This window comes from Mytilus californianus, unplaced genomic scaffold (genome assembly GCF_021869535.1).
Source record: "Mytilus californianus isolate M0D057914Y unplaced genomic scaffold, xbMytCali1.0.p SCAF_1, whole genome shotgun sequence".
NCBI classification, from domain to species: domain Eukaryota; kingdom Metazoa; phylum Mollusca; class Bivalvia; order Mytilida; family Mytilidae; genus Mytilus; species Mytilus californianus.
In genome coordinates, this window is record NW_026262581.1 from 52,834,220 (window position 1) to 52,856,231 (window position 22,012).

The window sequence follows — 22,012 nt, forward strand, 5'->3', positions numbered from 1 at the left end:
ATCTATATCATATCCGAATGACAAGAAATAATAATTTTGAAAGAGGTGTAGTAGACCATTGGTAGATTAGATGCAAAAGTAGTTTACCGAAATTTAAAACTCATTCATCCATTTAGAACATACAAATAGATATAAAAATATAAACCGAAAGGGATCGATGAGCTCCAATCTGTAAAGTAACATATCAGACTATTCTGGCATATAAAGATCAAGACCGCGAAAACTTGGAGACAAAGAAACATCGTTTCTGTTAACCAATTCGATTTCAATTGTATTTCCTCATAACACTGCCTGATCAATTTTTATGTCCGGAGCACAACTCTGTTAATAAAGTTAGTATAATGTGAACATGCACAAGCGTAACGTATCAATTGAGATATGAAAATGCCATAAAATAGGTATATTATAGCTGAGAAATGGAAATGGGAACGATGAAATAATCACGTTTGTCATAGATTCTAGTTTGAAATCGCCAATCCGAGTGTGTGTCAGTAGTACGATAAAGATTTCACGTTTTTCATAGCTTCTAGTTTGAAGTCGTGCATTTGCATACAATTTAAGGAAAAGATTCAACTATAAAGCAGATCTTTAAGTTTCGGTAGAATCATAAATAACTACTATTTTTCATAACTTCAGGACCGATGCCACGGCTGGTTGACGTTCTGAGAGACTTTCACCTGATACTGAGACTGCTGTACCCCTATTTTACATTTTTACTTATTATGTCTGTTTGTTTTATTCACGCATCGTTGTCAATATAATGGAATTTGATGCGACTGTCATACAGCAGCGCCTGCATGCGGAGTATATATCTCCCAATTGATACGATATTCCCGGGCTTGTATTTCCTATCATGATTTCCTTGATAGAGGATTGCTGCTCACAAGGAAGCTATTAAACCAAGAGTTCCAAATGGTGAAGTTGAAATCATCCCTTCGTAAATTTTACGGACGCCATCACAAGTTGGTTGACCGTAATGGAATAAACGATTCACAGATGATATCGGATATGTTACTTATGTCGTAACTACAATACCCTTCCCTTTTCACGAATGTGACCTACCGAATTAGACTATTTACCGGATTTGTAATAACATAAGCAACACGACGGGTGCCACATGTGGAGCAGGATATACGTACCCTTCCGGAGCACCTGAGATCACCCCCAGTTTTTGGTGGGGTTCGTGTTGCTTAGACTTTAGTTTTCTATGTTGTGTCATCTGTACTATTATTTGTCTGTTTGTCTTTTTATTTTTAACCATGGCGTTGTCAGTTTGTTTTTGATCTATGAGTTTGAAAGTCCCTCTGGTATCTTTCGTCCCTCTTTCATACAAGTGAGAGGTTTAGCGCTATAAAACCAGGTTCAATCCACCATTTTCTACATAAGAAAATGCCTATACCAAGTCAAGTATATGACAGTTGTTGTCCATTCGTTTGATGTGTTTGTGCTTTTGATTTTGCCATTTGATTAGGGACTTTCCATTTTGGATTTTCCTCGGAGTTCAGTATTTTTGTGATCTAACTTTTTTCAGTAGTCAGCAATACTGTGTTGACGTGAAATATCAATGATACAGTCAATTTCAGTACATTTATTGAATTATTCGAAACATCCAGATTTATCTACACCCAGGTATAGACGGCCATGCCCGTATTCGACAAAAAATTTCGGAATTTTTGGTTTTCAATGGTTTTCGACTTTGTATTTAATTTGGCCTTCCAACTGTTTTGATTCGAGCGCTACTGACGAGTCTTGTGTAGTCGAAATGAGCGTCTGGCGTAACAAGTTGTACACCTGGTATCTTTGATGAGTATGGGACACTTATGTAATTAATGCATCCTCTAGATGAGGGACGGAAGATATAGTTCCTCATCTTTTGTTGTAATGCAGAAAAAATATACTACAGAGATATTTTATAAACTTTATTACAAACGTGATATACCAGATTTATGTTTACGGCGTTGTTGTTTATAGAGCTCGTACATTTAAATACAATACATAAACATTTATTGATCTCTTAATTAAAATTATTCTTAAAAGTTATCAATTCAACACTATAATAAGATCATTGACTATTGTCTTTATTCGTATTAACATTGAGTTACATTCTGTCGATACTTATATTTTGCCATTACACAAGGTTAAGGTCTTTTCCTCACTCTATTTATGACGTGTTTACACTTAACCTTTTGGGTGTGTATCTATTGATATTTTAATTTGAGAAAACATATTTTAATTGGCTTTTGACTAGCTTTCAGTAACTACGGGTACTCTAAGATCGTTTCCTTTTGGCTTTTTTTTTTGCTATTTGTGTTTTGTACTTCGTTTCGATGTGATTATTCAATCCCTTTCCATGTGTATAGTTTGTTCCTTAGGATGTGCTGTTATACTACTGTCCCATATAAAAAAAGGGAGGGGGTTGTTGAACACTTGCAAACTTGTTTAACCACGCCACATTCTTTATGTGCCTGTCCCCAGTTATGACGCTTGTTATTTTAGTGGTTGTCTTTGATTGTTGTCAGACATATTTTTTTGTTTGTTTATTGTTTTAACTTACATATTTTCATCATAAGTCCGCATTCTCGTTTTCTAATTTGAAGTTGGTTTTTTTACTATTCTGAAAAATAATGTCTACCTGGCTCAATGCATTACACTGTGCACAAGTTTAGTTATCATTTTTTTTTCTATTAACCCTTAATTTTTTTACTATATATTCATGTAGATTAAGTCACGCGCATAGAATGTGTTTTCTTTTTCGTCGACAGCCTTCAGACTGCACACCAGAATGGATCTCAAATGGCAAGATAAATTGCAAGGATATTCTATATCGTCCAAATACATAAGCTGTAGTTAACATTTTTCAAACACTACATTTCGTAGATTCGTGTTTGGCTGAACAAAAAGACAAAACTCTATACACGCAAAATCGAACAATAAAAAATATCAATACTTGTGATTACATTAACGATATCAATTCTACTGCACCAGATGCGCATTTTGACAATAAATGTCTCTTCGGTGATGCTCAACGCCAAAATATTTGAAAATTCAAAACTTATTCAAAAATAAAATAACTGATTATACAAAAAAAAGGACAAAAACAAGTAAAAATCGTTTCAAAGGAGCACGTTCATCCATTTAAAAAAAGTGGATTGGATGCAAACAGACAATAAAAGATATGACGTTATTTGAAGGCTATAAATGATCAATTTCATAAAAAAATATACCATGCATGTTATTTTGTAAAGGCCTGTCAATTTCCCCATAGACTGAATACGATGGTCAAATGAGTGGAATTACTTCAAACTATTAAATATCTTAAACATTAATAAAGACAAACACAAGCTGAACAAAATAATAAATCTAGTCAAGTTTTTATGCTACAATTATATGCATTGACTTTTTTATGGGTAAATGATCGGTTTTATTAAGTTTACAAAAGTCAATTTAACCACATATGTACTAAAACAAAGGACAGATTGTTTTCATAAGAGAGAAAAAAATGCATTTAATGACAAATATAAACAATAAACATTTTAGCAAAATTATGCAAAATTATGCATGTAAAACCACGTGAAGTTTAACGCGGTGAACATATATGTTCTTCAGTTGAATATGTTGGTTATTCAAAGTCCAATTTATGTAGAATAAACAGTTGCACCAGGAGCGAGCGCAAGATACGCCCTACTATTGCATGTAGAAAGTCTTGGAAGAATAAAATTGAACATTTTTAAAAAGGTTTTTAATCAGAATTTAGTAAAATGACCCATTAGACAAATTTACACGAGAATATCCAAAGGCATATAAATATTGCCTTAAATATGACTGTTAAGGTAAAGGTATAGTAAATCAACTATCTCACAGATTTTGTGAAAAAAAAATCATTTATCACTTTTACTTTTAATATAACTCACTAAACTCTTCAAAATAGGTGCATATTTGTACAAAAGCACATAAAATTAGCGAAAAATGTTCTTAAATTTGATCTTTAAATCATCAAATCTTAAATTACACATCCATAGGTTTTTCTTAAAAAAAATACGTGTTGATGATACATACATTTCCGTTTGATTAAAATTGAATATTCATAGGATCACCGACTTCGTTTTTCGTGTATTAACCAATAATTACCTAGGTAGTGAAAAAAGTCACAAATCGAAGTTTCATGGTTCACAATTCGATGACGTTACGGTCATTATAACGCTTTTTTAAAATATTTTTTTTCACATATAACACCACTTTGAATGAAGTCGGTGACAGCTATAATCATTTTACACCAAAGATCTAGACGTGGATGTAAGCATACTAGAACTATACTGCGATACATGTGAACAATTACCTCAAACCTGAAGGTTAAAGTCCAATTACGTTGGAATAACAATTAGGGACATTTTAGAATAAAAAAAAGTACGTTACTTCTACCAATACCAACAACTGTGTGAATTTTCAAGTAAATCTATCCAAGCATACAAGTTATTGTACATGTGAAAAATTAACTTTAATCTGACAGTCAGTTGTGACTATAAAAATACAAACTAGTAAATACTCAAAATTCGAAGAGTGTTTCTTTTAATAATCCCAACAATAGTGTTAAATCTTAGGCAAATTGATCAAAACAAACGAGTGTTAGAATATGCGATATGTGAAAATTAGCTTTCATCCGTCAATATTACTGTTATCATAAAATTTTATGAGAATGGGTTAATTTGCTATTTTGATTTTTGTACGACATGTTGACATACGGACGGACTCACATATGGACTATGGTATACCTTTAAAAAAAAAATGAAAACAACACGTTATAAATTGCATGCATCCGAAGCGCTTTTCTTGATTTACCTTCATCAGGAACGCTCAAAGCGGAATATTTGAAAGCCAAGGATGTATAAGGACCGAAAACGTTGAAGAGCTATAAACCAAATAGGACCTAAAAAAAATAGCTAAATCCATCTAAGGCCAACTTTGCCTGAGGGAGTTGAAACATTAGTTTCTGTATAATTTAAAATTTTATAAACGGGCAATTTTAGATAGTTTGTTATACATCATGTTAGTACCGAAGTACTGACTACTTAGCTAATGATACCCTCGGGGACTTAACACGTTCCGTCTTTGATGGGCGTACAAAAACTGCTCCAAAAAAGGATGAAAAAGAACGAATAAAATCGACACAACATAAGTTTTACTGTCATCATCATGATTGATTGACCGACACGATATGTGTGCGTCTCAACTCACTAGCGACAAGATTTGCAGTCTTCTTTTGCATATCCCAATGGACTTGAGATAAAGGATACTTACGAATGTAGGAGGTCTGCTTAATTTTTTTGTCTTTTCTTTGATATTGACACAGATGGATGACTTTAAACTAGACTCTATGACAAATGTGATGATATCAACTTTCCAATTATCTAACCATTTCTTAGCAGTAACACACCGTCTGTTCCATCGTTTGGTGTTTACATATCTGGGTCAATATCCCCAATGCGCCTAAAAATGAGGAACTAAAAAGTTGTGTGTAAACAAAAAATCTCTGTGTAGTGATATTTGACACGTTTCTATGATAAACAAGTGACTGAGCTTAACCATTTGTGTTGATTTAGAAAGTAGGGGAACATAGAATAAATGTGTAAAAACTATAGAGCTATTAAATGTGTTCAAAGTATTAAATTTTCAAAGAACTTATTGTGTTCAAAAGGGATTTTTTACCACAAAGAGCCGCATCACGAACGGATTTTCGGGGTTTGCTAATTTACGGAAAAAGTAATCTCACTTCGTACCCCGAAAATTTAACCACATATGTGAAAATGTCTCAGCTTCGAAACGAGCCATTATACATATCCAAGTTAACGATATGGACTGAGCAACAGAAGAAAACGTTACCATTACCGCCTATGGAGAAACAATTGCGAACATTGACCCATCTCAGTTAATACGTTACGCTCGTGCATTTTCAAATTGTACAGACTTACACGAATTTGTTGACCGATACGATTTGTAGGAGTCTCAACTAACTAGCGACATGTTTTCACAGTCTTAGATCTTTAGATACCAGTATACAAATGTAGTTGTCTGATCTGTAATTTAACCGATTTTGTCCTATTCCCGAATGTGACATTTTGACGGTGTGATTTCGCATGGTTGGTGATGCATGCATCGCAAACGACGCTTGCCCGGTCGACGCACCCGGTCTTGTTTCTTTTAAATTCCATGCGATTTCCTCAGTTGTTGCTTGTTAACTTGATTTGTCTCTTTTTAATCGATTTACGAAATTTGATGATAAGTTAACTACTGTCTCGCTTTTGTCTAGATCTTATATACTAGATACTATTTGACTAACCTTTAATTTTACCGATTGTGTCCTATTTTCGATTGTGACATTTTAGCTGAGTGTGGATTCGCATGATGGGTGATGGATGCATAGCAGGAGTCGCTTACCCTGTCGACCCACCAGGTGTCGCTTATGGAGAACATGGAAATCCCCCAGTTTCTGATTGTTAACTAGATTTTGTTTTCTTAATCGATTTATTTGATTTGAACATCGGTAAAATTCTATAGTCTAAATTTGCACAGTTTCAAAGATTGTTATTTTGCATGTTTTCTACTACTAAGAAATTATTATTGACTGTACGAACTGTAGTAGCCTGTGTGTATTCGTTCATATCATGGACGGACAACTGCCAAAAGTAATTACAGTCCACAGACGCACACAAACCAAAAAATGTAGCTATTGACCGAGATCATCGGTATAATGATGGGATAATGTGCAGATAAGTAGTCGTACCATTGTCATCAGGACTCCCAGGATCGTCCAACATACTCATAGGGATACGTATCGATATTTGAGTATTTCCTGTTCTCGGATCATACACTGATTCCATGAATTGGCCTCCTATTACAAATTCCTTAGTATTTGGAGACATTCCAACCTTCTTTTGATAAGCAATTCTACATCTGTCATTACCACTCAAAGCTTCATCATAGCAATCTTCTGCAATTTTTTTATCGCCCAATAACTCATTGCATATGCCAAGTATTGATAACGAAACAGAGCGACAATTTGTTGGAACATTTTTCACTGTAAGCTGTAGACTTTTAAGTGTATTTTGTGCATTTTTTGCATCGTTAAGATGAGAATAAGAAAGAAAACGTAGACAATGTGACATTATAAGAGGTGGAACAATCATCTGTTCTTTTTTAACAAGACTTTGAAATTCTTGTGGAATCAATGATGAACACGTTTCATATTTGATATGTCTCATGATTGCCATTCTCATTTTTTCATTTAGAGTCATATTGCTACAGCTTGTTTTTTGTTGGTAGTCATTCGTGTGGTTTTCGTTATAAGTAGCAATCCCTAGTTCCACCACATCAGGTGTACAACGTGACATAACGTGGTCAATTATCTGCAATGCTATTTTATACTGTTTGCAAACATAATAAAATGAGGCATACAGTACCCATCCCGACACTGAATCTGTCTTTGTACCTTCCTGTAAATGTTTTTGAATACTCTTACGTGAGACATCGTCTTTTTTTGAATGACAAGGCAAAGGGACCATTTGTGCAAGTATCTGATGAATTTCTGCTTTAATATATTCATACATGCCCAATGAAAGCTTTGATCGCTCTGATATAGCTAAATTTTCTATAAATTGTAATGTTTTGTAGCCTTGATCTACATTTGATGTACAGCTTTCACTAAATAGTCTGAAACTCAAGAAATCCAATTTCACAGAAGACTCCGTCATTACACTTGAAGCCGACAATGTTTTCCACAAATATCGATAGAAAATAAAACTGAGAGTGTTGCGTTTAATTTTGTGTAAGATATTGAGCAAAATATAATTATTAGAATGATCAATTTTTCCGATGAACATGTTGTGTTCGGGAATAAAATAGTTCGGACAGTAGCACAGCTTTATCCACGAAACTAGTTTATCTAAACAAAGGAAAAAACAATTTATGAAGTTGGATAAACGAAACTGAATCATTGGTATTTCCTCCGAAAGCCAAAATAAAGCGGTTTTCAAGAAATAAGAACATAATAAATCTTTGGCCTCGTCGTAAATATTTATGAAATGTTTAAGTACCAATTTCAAAAGAGAGTAACACAAAAACTGTGTGTAGTTAAACGAATGACACAAAAGCTTTTCTGCAACAGAAAATGATACTCTCCATAGTAATTCATTTTTGTTTTCATTTTTGTCTTCATTTTTTGGCCCAATTGGCACTAACATACAGCCAGAGCTGACAATTTTCTCAATTAATGAACTGGAAGGCCATGATACAGATCTATGTCTATAAATCCATGCTTCGGCATTACATGGCCAATGATGTGATCGTAAGCAGAATGCTAAATCTTGATTTTCCTGCTCATCAGAGAGACACGGGCCATGAATGTGTAAATTCAGAAAAGGATTCTTTTGGGTCAAAGCAGACATCAACATCGTACTCGACCAATAGGTCCCATGGATAGTATATGTTAAGCATTTCTTGAGGAAAACATTTGTACAACCGCCATCATTCACCAATTTAAGTTTGGAAAAACCAGGATGTTGTGCATCAACTTCCATAAGTAAAGTAGCGATTTCTGTTAGAAGATTTATATGCTGCTTATCTTTGATAATTTGAAATTCTTTCATTACTATCATTATATCTATATCACTTCCCGGTAAATCTATCCCTTCCGCTAAACTTCCACTTGAGATATATGCAGAACTGTCGACACCGTGGTTTATCATTAAATCATGCTGAAGAAACAGTCGTTGGCGTTCTCTGATGTCCTTTTCACTACCTACTATATTCATCAACCGTGGAAGAATGCTTTGATAAACTGCAGTATGAGATTGGTCTTCTGTAAAAGTTCAAAATAGAATAAATTAACAAAACGAACTCTAACTTTATCTATTAGGCAACTGAGTGTTTATTATTGCTAAAATTTATGACAGTAAAACCGGATGTCTTAATATCTGGTGGTACTACAATAGGAAAAGAGCGAAATAAACAATTTTAACAAATGAATTTTATTTAGTATATATACAAAATATTAACTTACAGTCAGATATTATACTAGTAACAAATATTTAAAATTCAATATATTAGTTTGTTGATTCCAGACACTTCCGGATTATTTTCAAGTTAATGATCCAAGCGGCCAATGAATGTTAATTCCAAAGTTCATAGTGTGGTATATTCGATACTTATTGCAGTTCTCCAGCAGGCTATACACCGATATAATGTTAATTCCAGTAATAATTATAATATCACACAGATAAAATTTCCACAGCTAGTAATATTTTGCGACAACAATAAATCCCCTTTTAAAAAATATATAATCCTCAATGTAATATCACAGAATACTATAAGGATGTATTCTTCTGATGTTTCAGTTTCGTTGAAATCTCGTTCGGGAATAATTTCCAAAACATGTGATACAAGTGGAAAATATCAATGAATTCGAAAATATTATAATCAAACTAAACTCTGTGAAAAAATTGTGTACTTAAAATAAGTAGTTTTTGGGTAATAAAATTTTCAAATTTTATAACCATGCAATCTGGTCAGTGTCATCAGCCAAAATGTTGAGAAAATGGGTAAGGGATACAAAGAAATGATTTTACTAAAAATATTGTTACGGGACGGGTGGGTGTATCCCATAAGTAAAAAAGTATTTATGCAGGTTAACACACTGGTGGCTATGTCATTGGTTGTTTTAATAAGTCAACCCTGGTATCAAGTTACAAACTAAATGATACTGGTAGCGTAGCTGGCTAAATGGTCAAGGCAATGGTAGAGTAGCAGGAAAAACAGTTAAGGCACTGGTTTAAATATTGCAGCTCAGAAACTCATTAACATTGACTTACTTATTACATGTAGAGGAAAGTGGGGTAAGTCGCCATAAAGGGTAACTCGCCACCTTTTACATCTCTGTCATTTATTTATATTTGAGTTGTCTCTCTTTGTATAAAGTTGATTACGTCTGAACGTTACAACATCCGTCATTTACGTCATCGCGTCTCTGTCGTCATCAAGCTCATTTGAGTCAAGATATTGGAAGTAGAAACTTTCACGGGTAAGTGCATTTTATTCTTTGGAAAAATAGTATAAGACAGAAAATGCGCCACATTTCAGCATATTTTGAAACCGCATATTTACTCCCTTGAATGTTGAAACGGCGTAGTTCCGGATTGATTACTGAAAGTTAAATACTCCAAGTTTTGGAAAATTGTGCTAAAACACAAAAACAGTGTAAGCACATGTCAAAAATAAGATTAATGGCAAGCTATGAAAATAAAATCTTACAATTTTTAATCTAATTTCACGTGCTTATGGATCACAGTCTCAGATATTCCCGCAAAAAAAAGGGGGATGGCACCAATATCATATTTTTTAACAAAATTTATAATTAAACACAAACAAAATGGCATAAATATAATGATATGGTTTGTATTTATTTAAATATGCAACATTCTAGTGATGTGTGGTGAGATAATGTAGAAAACTTCATGCAACCGTGGTCATGATTTGCTGAAAGCTCCGCCATTTTTGTGACTTGTGACGTCATGGTGTAATGGAAATTAATTACTTCAATGAGAACCAAATGTTTTACTTGCGAAAAAACGTAAAATAACTTCTATGTGATCAAATCAATGACAAGCGAAGTCTTCGACATCTACATTATATGATTTTAAACCCCAGGTGTGCCATTTCATATCGGTGAATACAGAAAACGTGCAAATACAAAAGGTGGCGAGTTACCCCATGTGGATTGGGTTAGTCGCCACAGCAATATTCGTGTGTGTAATCAACTAGTTGACAACAAAGTGAATGCCAAAATGACTGATAAAAGTATATGTCTTTGATTTCATTATTCTTTATTTCATAATAAGATGTGTTAACACATATTTTACATTCAGAATATGTCGGCAAGTACGTGTAGATCTACTGACGGCCTAAGCTTGTCTGTTTTTTATTGGTTTTTTTTACGGAGAACCTGTAGATAAATGTGGCAATTAACAACATAAACACACAGGGGTGTCACAACAAAGCCCCCTGCTTTTGACAATAATTTTCCAAGAAAAAAAAACAATAAAAAATCAACAAAAAACAAAATTGAACAGACAGTATATTTATACACAGTTGTACCGATATTTACATGGTTTTCAAAACTAATGACTAATTCAAGTAATTGGAAATTCCTTAGGTATTCTTCAATATAATTAATTATTATAACCATCTTTTTATCGGGTTGATTTGCACATGAAAACAGACATTATTGCATCATTTTACTACCTGGCTGACAAACTTCGGAATATTAACGACATAGCTTGTAAGTAAAAAAGATGAAGAATTAAATATTTCTCATAATGTTGCCACAGCTTGAGAACCTGTAAATTCTTGAACTCGACGCATGTGTCGTCATCTCAAAGTTATTCAACAAGTTACATACATGTATGTTGAAAAGTATTACCTCTGTATTCACGTTTGTCATTACGAAATTTAGTTAATTTAGATAATCTAGAATCTCGCCAATGCTCGTTTCCAAATTTTCAAAATTAAATAACTGGATTTGATAAAAAAAAAAAAAAAAAACTGTTATCATCTCTTTATCATGGTGAAAACTATTTATGTGCATACATTAAAACAGATTGTATTATAGACTATCAGAAGGCCTATTGGTCCTTTTAAAAAATGAGCCTTAAGGATAAAAGAACAGTGATACCTTTTATATGTAAATGATGTTAAAATATACAATAGATATTAAATAACTTTTTACTACATGTAGTATATAAATTGATCTATTCTGTTTTTTCAGAAAATACATATGGCAAGGAAAAAGAAAGGCGTGACATCAAAACAGGGACAATGAAGCATGGCACCCATGGAAAATACAATTTTGGCAGTAAGAGGAGGCATGGCAAAAAAGAAGGCATCGGTTTTATATAATGTTCCAAGGTCGACGCTTAGAGGGAGACTCAATATGGAAGACATTACAGCACCTCCAACAAAACCACCAACCTTGAACAGAACCCAAGAAAATATTTTAGTCGGCTATATCTTGAAAATGGAAGAACGGGGTTTTGGGCTGAGAGTGATTGACATTAGGAAACTAGCATACCAGATGGCACAAAAACTATGGATAAATGGCTTCAGTGAAGAGAAGAAGTCCCCTGGATATGATTGGTGGATAGGCTTCTCTGAAGACATCCAATTTTGTCAGTTAGGAAGCCAGAAGGATTGAGTGCGGCGAGATCATCTCTGCTAAACCCATCCGTTGTTGCTACTTATTTGGAAAAACTAGGATCCGTTATGGAATCTTTAGGTGTTAAAGACAAACCACAACAACTATTTAATGCAGATGAATCGGGAATAAGCACCGTACACAACCCAGAAAAGATTGTCGGGAAAAGAGGGAAAAGAGGGGTATATGCAAAAACAAGCGGAGAAAGGGGTGAAAATGTAACAGTACTCTGTTGTGTCAGTGCTGAGGCACGGGTTTTACCGCCTATGATAATCTTTAAAGGGCAGCGGGTAAGTGAAGCTCTGAAAGTAAACACACCACCTGGCTCAGAATTAAGATGTAGCAAATCCTCAATTATAGACAGTGATCTATTTGACAAGTGGTTCACCAACATCTTCTGGAAAAAATTGCCACCAGCCAGACCCGTTCTTTTGATACTTGATGGTCATTCATCACACCTGAATTTTGATACTTTAGAGAAAGCAAAACAGAACCAGATTGAAATGTTTTGTCTCCCCCCACATATAACACACTGGCTACAGCCTTATTTTCGAACCAATGAAGACAAGTTGCAACAAACAATGTCAGAAATTTATGAGAGACCATCCAAGTAGACAAGTAACAAGGTATGACTTTTGTGGACTATTTAATACCGCATTTCAATCTTCAATGAATATGGTTAACATTTTTAGCGGTTTTCGTTCTATTGGAATTTATCCCTTTAATCAAAGAGTCATACCAGCAGAAGCGTATGGACCGTCTCAAACATCTGTACTAGATACTACGTCACCACAAACGGAGGACATACCAGTAAGTGAAAATACAGACCATAGTACACCCATGCCAGGTTGAAACGCCACAATCTACCCCAAATGAATTTGCAGAAACACAGATAAACACCATCGCTGTTGTCGCTGATGTTCATGCAGTACCCGATCGTCCAGCATATCCAGTGATCAACGCTATTAGAAACCAACCAGAAATGACAGTAAATATAGTTACGTATACTAACTCTGAACGGGAGAATTTTGATGAAATTTTAGTAATTCCGGAAGTGAAGAAAAATCAACCAAAGAAAAAACTAAAAGAATAACAACAGCAAGCTAAGGCCGTTAACTGACACGAACTACCTCATCGAAATGAAAGAGAAAATAAAAATGAAGGAACAGAAGGAAACGGAAAAGGAAGAAAAAAGACGCAATCGAGATGAGAAGAGAAAAGAAAAACTAATTAATTTGCTAACAAAGCCAAAATGTTCTGAACAAACAACGAAGAAGACAACTAGTGCAAAATCTTAAAAAGCACCTCTTGAAAAAGAAAGCGCAGATGACAAAGAAAACGAAAAAGATAGTAGCTTATATTGTGCATTTTGCAACGGTTACTATTTTGACGACTACAGTGACGATGAGGACTGGATTAAATGCACAAAAAGTCAAGACTGGTACCATGAATCCTGTACAGGAAAATTTGGAAATAATTTGAGACAATTCAAGTGTAGAAAACACTGAACCAAACTGTACCAAACGAGAGTAACAATCGTTTTTCATGATAAAATACCATGGCTCTGTTTGATTGAGTGTAGTTTAACAATACAAATTTCAATGACATATTGAGAAGAATTTCATTTACAATAAACCTATAAATATCCTTCAATTATTTTTAAAAAGAAGATGTGGCATGATTGCCTATGAGACAACTCTCCACAAGAGACCAAATGACCTACAAATTAGCAATTTTAGGTCACCGTACGGCCATCAACAATTAGCCAACCCCATAACGCATTGTCAGGTATAAAAGGCCCCGAAATGACAAATGTAAAACAATTCAAACGAGAAAACTAACGGCCTGATTTATGTACAAAATAATGAACAAAAAAAATATGTAACACACGACAACCACTGTATAAATGCTCCTGACTTGGGATAGACACATACAGAATGTGGCGGGGCTAAAGTAGTTTGAAGGCCAACCCTCCACCTATTCAATTTACTTTTTTTAACAGTGAACTTTGGATATCTGTGATATTTTTTGTTTAAATATGCTTTGAAATAACTGTCACTCAAGGCCAACAGGCTAACGTAACAATACGAAATATGGTGGCGAGTTACCCCAAATCCATGGGGTAACTCACCACATAAGATGTGAAAAGTCATACAAGTTCATGCTCATATTATTGAATATAAACATACAATTGTTATTGGTATTTGGAGAACACTGTATACACTTAGTATCACATGAAAACGTTTCACGAAAGTTGCGAGGGGACGATACAGTAGCTTGAATAGTTCTTATGGTGGCGAGTTACCCCGGGTTCCCCTACAACAGATAACAAGATTTATTTAAGCTTTACAATTTATTATATACAAAACATCTTATATCCTACAAAGTATAAATCACATAAAACCCACCAGAGCACTTTAGTTATACTATTAAAATACTCAGAGACCCCCCATTTTGGTGCGTTAATCGTATGTCAAAATCGTAGTAAGCGTAGTAAAACATCTAGGCCAATCATGGTTTGGTCCATTTAAACAACGGAGATGCATAAAATATCAAAGGTACGTGTATTTTACGGGTTGCATCGACTGCAGCTTATTTGGTTTGCTCTTGTAATTTCCTTGGTAGCAGGAGTGAACGCCCTGGTAGCGGGCCGCAGTCTCTTTGAAGACTGGTGTGCACTTGTTTTTATACATCTGTCCCACCAAAGTCTCGTGCCCCTATGGTGAATGTGGGCAAATAACGAAGTGCTGATTGGATGCTGATCTCAGGTCATTAGGTCACTGACGTCAATAAACCTACTGATGCAAAAAGTAAAATCACAAAAATACTGAACTCCGAGGAAAATTCAAAAAGGAAAGTCCCTTATCAAATGGCAAAATCAAAAGCTCAAACACACCAAACGAATGGATAACAACTTGTCATATTCCTGACTTGGTACAGGCATTTTCTTATGTAGAAAATGGTGGATTGAACCTGGTTTTATAGCTAGCTAAACCTCTCACTTGTATGACAGTCGCATCAAATTCCATTATATTGACAACGATGCGTGAACAAAACAAACATACACAATAGGTAAAAATGTCAAAAATAGGGGTACAGCAGTCAACATGGTGTTATCATCTTAATAACTATAAAAACAAACAAATGTAACGAAGAAGCACAAAAAGGCATACATCAAATTTAACATCCTCATTTTGCTTTTTTATTATACGATTTTATTTATCTATGTAAAACCACCCATAAAGGATGGAAGGTTTTAAGTACTGGCGTAAAATCGCGCGTTTGAAATTCGCACAGGTAGACATAAAATAATTTGGTCGTTCAAAGTATGACGGGATACATAAGTACAGAGTCACGTAAAATGGATATCACAAAAAACAGACTTAACAGTAAAAGTAATATTAATAAATAAAATAATTTTGTGGTTCAAGTATGACGGGATACATAAGTACAGAGTCACGTCAAATGGATATCTCAAAAAACAGACTTAACAGTAAAATAATATTAATAAAGACAAGTAAAAGAATACTATAACACGTTATTAAGATGATAAACAACGTCAGTACGCAGATTGGCGGCGATTGCGAATGTTGACATTCTGTCAAGTCGGAAAATGGACAAACGGGACTTAACTTAGCTTATTCTTAGCATTTATGTTCCCGGTTACAATATTCAGGCCTTACGCAAATAAAATAGAAAGGTAATAAAGCGGGAACGTGTGAATTAAGGGTAAACAGAAGTTGGGAACCGTCGTTCAGTCAGGGGACCCTCCCTGGTCAAACAGTGAAGAGAGACCTTACTAACAATATTTACATACAATAATAATAATAGTATATGTAATGTTCATCAAATGTCTTTAAATACGCGTTAGCTAACAGTAAACGACGAACGTGAAAGTAGAAGAGAGTGTTTACTGAGTAGCCCGAAAAAGTTGAATGTACAAACCTACAGCTAACCCCTCAACCATAACAATATGTACATCCCATATATTTTTTTTTCTTTTCAAAATTCTTAGATAAGAAAGAAGTTGAAATAATATGCTTTTTGTTCTAAAAAAAGAGAAAAATCCCAAATTATTGACAAAATTGACAGAATGGTCAATTTGACACGAAAAAACAACAAAATTTTATAAAACTTTCTAATATTAACACCAACCTATAGTTTTTTTTAAGTTAAATTTATTCAGGTTGTTCCACTTCATATTTAGTTAAAGTATGAAAAAAAGTTTAATTGTGAAACTATGATTGTTTTCATGATTAGCCCAAAAATGGGTAAAAAATGATGAAAAATGGGAAAATCATTAAAAATTGGGTACTTTCAAATGGCCGTAGCAAAAAAAGAGGTGCACCGCCATATGTTTTTCTTCATCAATTACTTTATTACAGTCATATATAAACCGAAAAATCAGGTTAAGAAAAAAAGTCTAATTCTAGAATTGTTTGGCTCCTCAGAGGTGTACATCCTTAATAGTAGGATGGTTACTGTCGTCTGGATCTCTGTTTGACCAAAACAGAAAATTTAAGAACTCGAAATTTAGATAATCATGAAAATTATATGATGTAAATAAGATATTTCAAGTTATTCTGCTGTTTTTCATTGTTCCATCATAAAAAATTTCTACACAATTTAGTCAAGTGTGACAAAAAGTGACTTTTGTCACATAAACGAAAATCAGTGAAGCGTGAAATTAACTGTTAATATATATCACTCAAATATTTAATATATAATTCATATCGTTATACATAATCAAGTTTATAACACATTCCTTCTTGAAAGAAAAGGTTTGAATACAATGAAAACTTTTTTAAAACAACAATAGTCTGTTAGTAAAATCCTAAATGAGCATCAGCAATAACATTATATTTGCCTGGAATGTGTTTCAAGTTAAAATGTTGCAAAAACGGTTAAAATGCTAAACTTTGTTTCTAAACGATAGACTGATTTCTCTGATGCTTATCAACTCCCTAAATATAAATAACAAACATGCTGTTCAAAGCATCCTCGTCATTTTGTAAGAGTACTGAGCCAATGGCAACACCGCTTGCATCAATTTTAAGTTTAAACTGTGTATTACAGTCAGATGCAACAAAACAAATGAAAACATTAAAATAGCATAAATTTCTTAAATGCACTTTCACACTGATCAGTCAATGTAAATTTCCCATTTTTACCAAGTAGTTTAGATATAGGTTTCGAAATATCTGCACAAAATATTTCTGCGATATTCATCCGCTCCCATAAATTTCATACGTTCCTTCTTGTTTCGTGGATATTTATAATCAGCAATTGCTTTTACATTTGACATGAGCGGATTTATTTGACCTTCGCCAATGACATGGCCTAAAAAGTTTTTGAATTGCTTGGCCTAATTCATATTTCTATAAATTCAATAGATTAACTGTTAAATCTATAAACAATTTTTGTATTTCATTCAAATGTCGTTCCAAAGTATCGCTGTAAATAAGCATATCACCAAAGTAGCCTAATCAACCATTTAAACATTTCAGAATTTTGTTGACATATTTTTTTTATGTGGCAGCTGAATTTTAATCGCATTGCCATTACTTAAATTCAGTACAAAAACCTTTCAAATAGGTCAGATTTACTTACAAATGTTGCCTTCTTTACTTTTCTCTACTTCTCTACGTTTAGCTAGCTATAAAACCAGGTTTAATCCACCATTTTCTACATAAGGAAATGCCAATACCAAGTCAGGAATATGACAGTTGTTTTCCATTCGTTTGATGTGTTTGATCTTTTGATTTTGCCATTTGATAAGGGACTTTCTGTTTTGAATTTTCCTTGGAGTTCGGAATTTTTGTTATTTTACTTTTTTCTACGCATCATCAATCCTAGGGATGGGATAAGAATCTGAATTTGTCAAATTATTAATGTTTCTAAAATTTATAACAAATCAGTAAGACTTATCAGGTTTTGAAACTAAAAATTCACTATTACGGTATTGTGCTCTATTTAAAAGATATTGTGATTTTAGAGATTGGCTCTATATGAAAGTTGCTTTATCGTTTCAGCACCACCTACGTCTACATCATGATATGCAGTAGTAGTCTTACTGGGTGTGTCCGGACATAAATCAATTAATTCATATATAAGTTTCTGTAAATCTTGCCTGTATGAATATGAAAAATGTGAGAGTTTACTATCTAAATCAGAAAAAAACGCAGGAATTAAATAACTTGGCATTAAATTCAATTGCTGGTGATACAGTCTCTTCAGTTGTGCTATCAATATCAAATTAACAACTGGTTTAATTTGTTTTTCCATTAATGCTATAAACTGCAATGACCTTTTTGTCAATGGTGTAATACCTTAATACTTCCGCCTTCCTTTGTAAGTGAACCATTTGATTCTATAGATTTACAAGTACTTATTTTTTACTATTTCTACTTTATCAGTTCATATCAAATTCAAATTTAAATGTTTATTGTCAAATCAACTTTAAACAGTAAGTTTGTGACAAGTCAATACAACGTTTCACCTAATGACTTTTAATAGGTCATGATCGTGATTTAAACCATCCCAGCTGCGTACAGATTTATTTCTCGGAACAAATGTTAGTTTCATTTTTATAGTTTATATACAGTATACATATTTAAAATTTGTATATTTAAAATACGAACTTGCGTCATTTGTATCATATCTTTTTGAATATGTGAGATCGTCAGTCTGAGCATCTTGTATCTGTATTAACACAATAGTTGTGAAGATGAATTTATCGTAACAAAATAGTATATATGCACTGACTAAGGGACAGTAGTATTGGTAAAATCCTTAATAATGCTCGCATTATCAATGTTGAAGTCGGTACTACTGTTTTAAGGACAGTCTTTGTGATAATTGACTCCTATATACATTTACTTCTCTTGTGTGAGGATGATATGAAGATTTTTTCACCCAGAAAATTTCATATTTGCAGAGGGCATCGCCCGAGGGAATTGTAACATTTCGATTATGAACAAACCTTCATATCCCCATAGGCCAAGGGAAAGGAATGTTTTATTCCACTGACTATACTTTTTTACTTCCTGAACATAAAATAATAACTAAAATACAATTTTTTTTATACGCTTGCTTTTATAACTATACACGGCATAAACAGCACCGATTAAAAGTTATTTATTTATTCTTGGTTCTTTTCTCTTTGGTTTTTTCGTCTGAAATAATTTAGAATACGATACTGAATATACTGTCGCTATTCAAAAATGTTCAAAACGTTATGTACATTAACCGCGCATAACGTCGCATGATCGAGGTAGTCCCGATGTTAAGAAGGGAATGTGATACTCAGAGGGGAATATGAAGTTTTGTTCAATGTCATGTGCTATACTCACAACCAAAGAAATAGTGATTCGCTATCAATATCTAAATACAATGGAGTAAATATTTTATTTGATAATTTATATGCAGATGGGATGTAACTCTTACAGTCTGAGCAGGCATTTACATGATAATACAAGCGATAATACTACGGCAGCATTATCATTATGATCATGATACTGCCTAATGAAGATTTTTTCTGTAAATTTAAGCATGACACATGAACACGTTTGTGTATTCGGCACAACTTTGGTCTTTTAATTGAATTATTCGAGCGCCACTGGTTAATTTTATGTAGATGAAACGCACGTATAGATAACAAATTATAGGTCTGATATCTTTTATGAGATTTTACAACGACTGGATGGATGCCACTACTGGTGGACGTTTCGTCAACTGGGTTATCACCAGCCTCGTAGACAGCAATTTAGTGTTGACATGAGAAATATCTTCATATGTTCATTTTCTGTAAATTTACTGTTTATGAAATGTTGAATTATTCGAAACAGTAAGATTTTCCTACCATCTCTAGATAATAAAGTATTAATCAGAAAATGTAGTTAAGGTTCACGTTCAAAGTACACATTTCTGTTTCATTTAAACACATTTACTTAACATTTTAGTTTAATACAACAAACAATTAACATCCATCCTATATCCTATACGACAAACAGTAAAATGTATGTTTAAAAAAATACTTACACAGCAATTGGTAGCATGCCTTTATCGTCATTAAAACAACACAAAAACAACGATACAACAAGTATACAAGGCAAAACTACAGAGTTTTAGTAATCTAATGAGAAAGAACACATCTGAACAAGGATCTGATAAGCCCGAAAAGTATTTAAGTTCTGAAACTCATATACAATTGGTAATTTGTCCGAATTTTTTCGCAAAGGAAAAAAAGTTCACTATAATCAAACAAAACGTTCTATGAAGCCTTCAAAGAAAGATATACATTTGAATAAAAAAGGGTTTATTATAACAGTTTTAAATTAAAAAAAAAGGTTAACTGGACAATTCCTATTTTTAACTTACCGAGATTTTGTATATTAAAGATTTCCAAATATTCCATATACTCGTTGCTTGTTTTATCTGGAAATCGAATGTTGATAATAGTTTGTTCATCTTTTCTTCTTCGTTCAAGGCAGTTTTTGAATTCTCGTTCAAACTGTCGAATAGAAAGTCCAAACACGTCATTTTTCAAAACTATGCTACCATCAAACGTTTGATTAATACAAGGGGAATACTTCCGCTTTCCTTTGTAAGGGAAACGCTTGATTCCATAGATTTCCCAGTATGTTGTTTTCTTAATGCCGTGCAAATTCTCGGCCCTTTCTATATTATCCATTATCAAAACTATGAGCGGCGTATATGACTTTAAAATATATCGGTGACCATTCAGGTAAAAATGCTTCCTTATTTCTACTCTATTTTTTTAAATAGCAATACAATTTTTCACGTAATTACTTTAAACTAGGTCATGATCGTGGTTTAAACCATCCCTGTTGCATAAAAGTATATTTCTTGGAACTATGATTTGTTTCTATAATTAGATATTATATATATCAAATACGAAATTGAATAGGATCGTCATTTTTACCGTATTGACATCGTTAGTCAGTGTGACTGGAATCTTATATCTATATTTACATAATAGTTACCTATGAAGATACCATTATTGTGATATACTAGTAAACACCACCAAGGAACAGTAGGATTGAAACCTTGATTATGCTCAAATTTTTCTCCCTCCCTCAGTGGGATTTAAACTGATGCTTCTGTTACATCGTGGTTGGCGACTCCGCTTGCATTGTCGACCTGGCTACATCTACATCTACATCGTTTCATTTTTAGTACTAAATCAGTCATTTGATATGGTGCTCATAAAAAAACATGTTTACATGTGCATATTAAAATTATGCTTTTTCTGGCATGACTACTCTGCTAAATAGGATGTGAGGATGTTCTTAAATACTTCAGCATCATTTATATCTAACAATTTTGTTGGTAAGCTGTTCCAGTCTTTGATGGTACAACGAAAGAAGCTGTACTTGTGTTGGTTGATATTTGAAGGTTTCTAAATTTTCGTTGTTGGTATTATCTTGTTGTCCTGTTTTGTTGTTCTATATAATCTATGAAACAAGCAAAGTCTTTTAATTTTCGTTTGATTCCTAATGACGGTAATTCTAACTCCATCAGTATGTTAGTAACTGATCCAGGTTCTTTACTGTATTGATGTTCAATTAAACGGGCTGATCTTCTTTGCACTATTTTATCTTTTTATGTGGTTTTCCTGGTATGGATTCCAAGCACTGCTTGCATATTCAAAGTTTGGCCTTACAATAGCTTGGTAGGCTCTTTTCTTACTTTTTTCAAGGAATTTATTGATGTTTCTTCTCAAGAAACTAATGATTTATTTGTTTTAGCTAC

The 22,012-nt window shown here is 33.5% G+C and overlaps 1 protein-coding gene across 1 annotated transcript; it reads right to left on the reverse strand.

The window, feature by feature from the left end:
• Nucleotides 1–1,906: 1,906 nt before the first annotated feature.
• Nucleotides 1,907–21,001, reverse strand: LOC127721192 (uncharacterized). The gene is made up of 2 exons (XM_052227878.1): nucleotides 20,618–21,001; nucleotides 1,907–8,851 (listed from the first exon to the last, which is right to left on the reverse strand). The coding sequence occupies exons 1-2, from the start codon at nucleotides 20,928–20,930 to the stop codon at nucleotides 6,735–6,737; spliced, it is 2,430 nt and encodes an 809-aa protein (XP_052083838.1). The 5' UTR covers nucleotides 20,931–21,001; the 3' UTR covers nucleotides 1,907–6,734.
• Nucleotides 21,002–22,012: the final 1,011 nt, after the last annotated feature.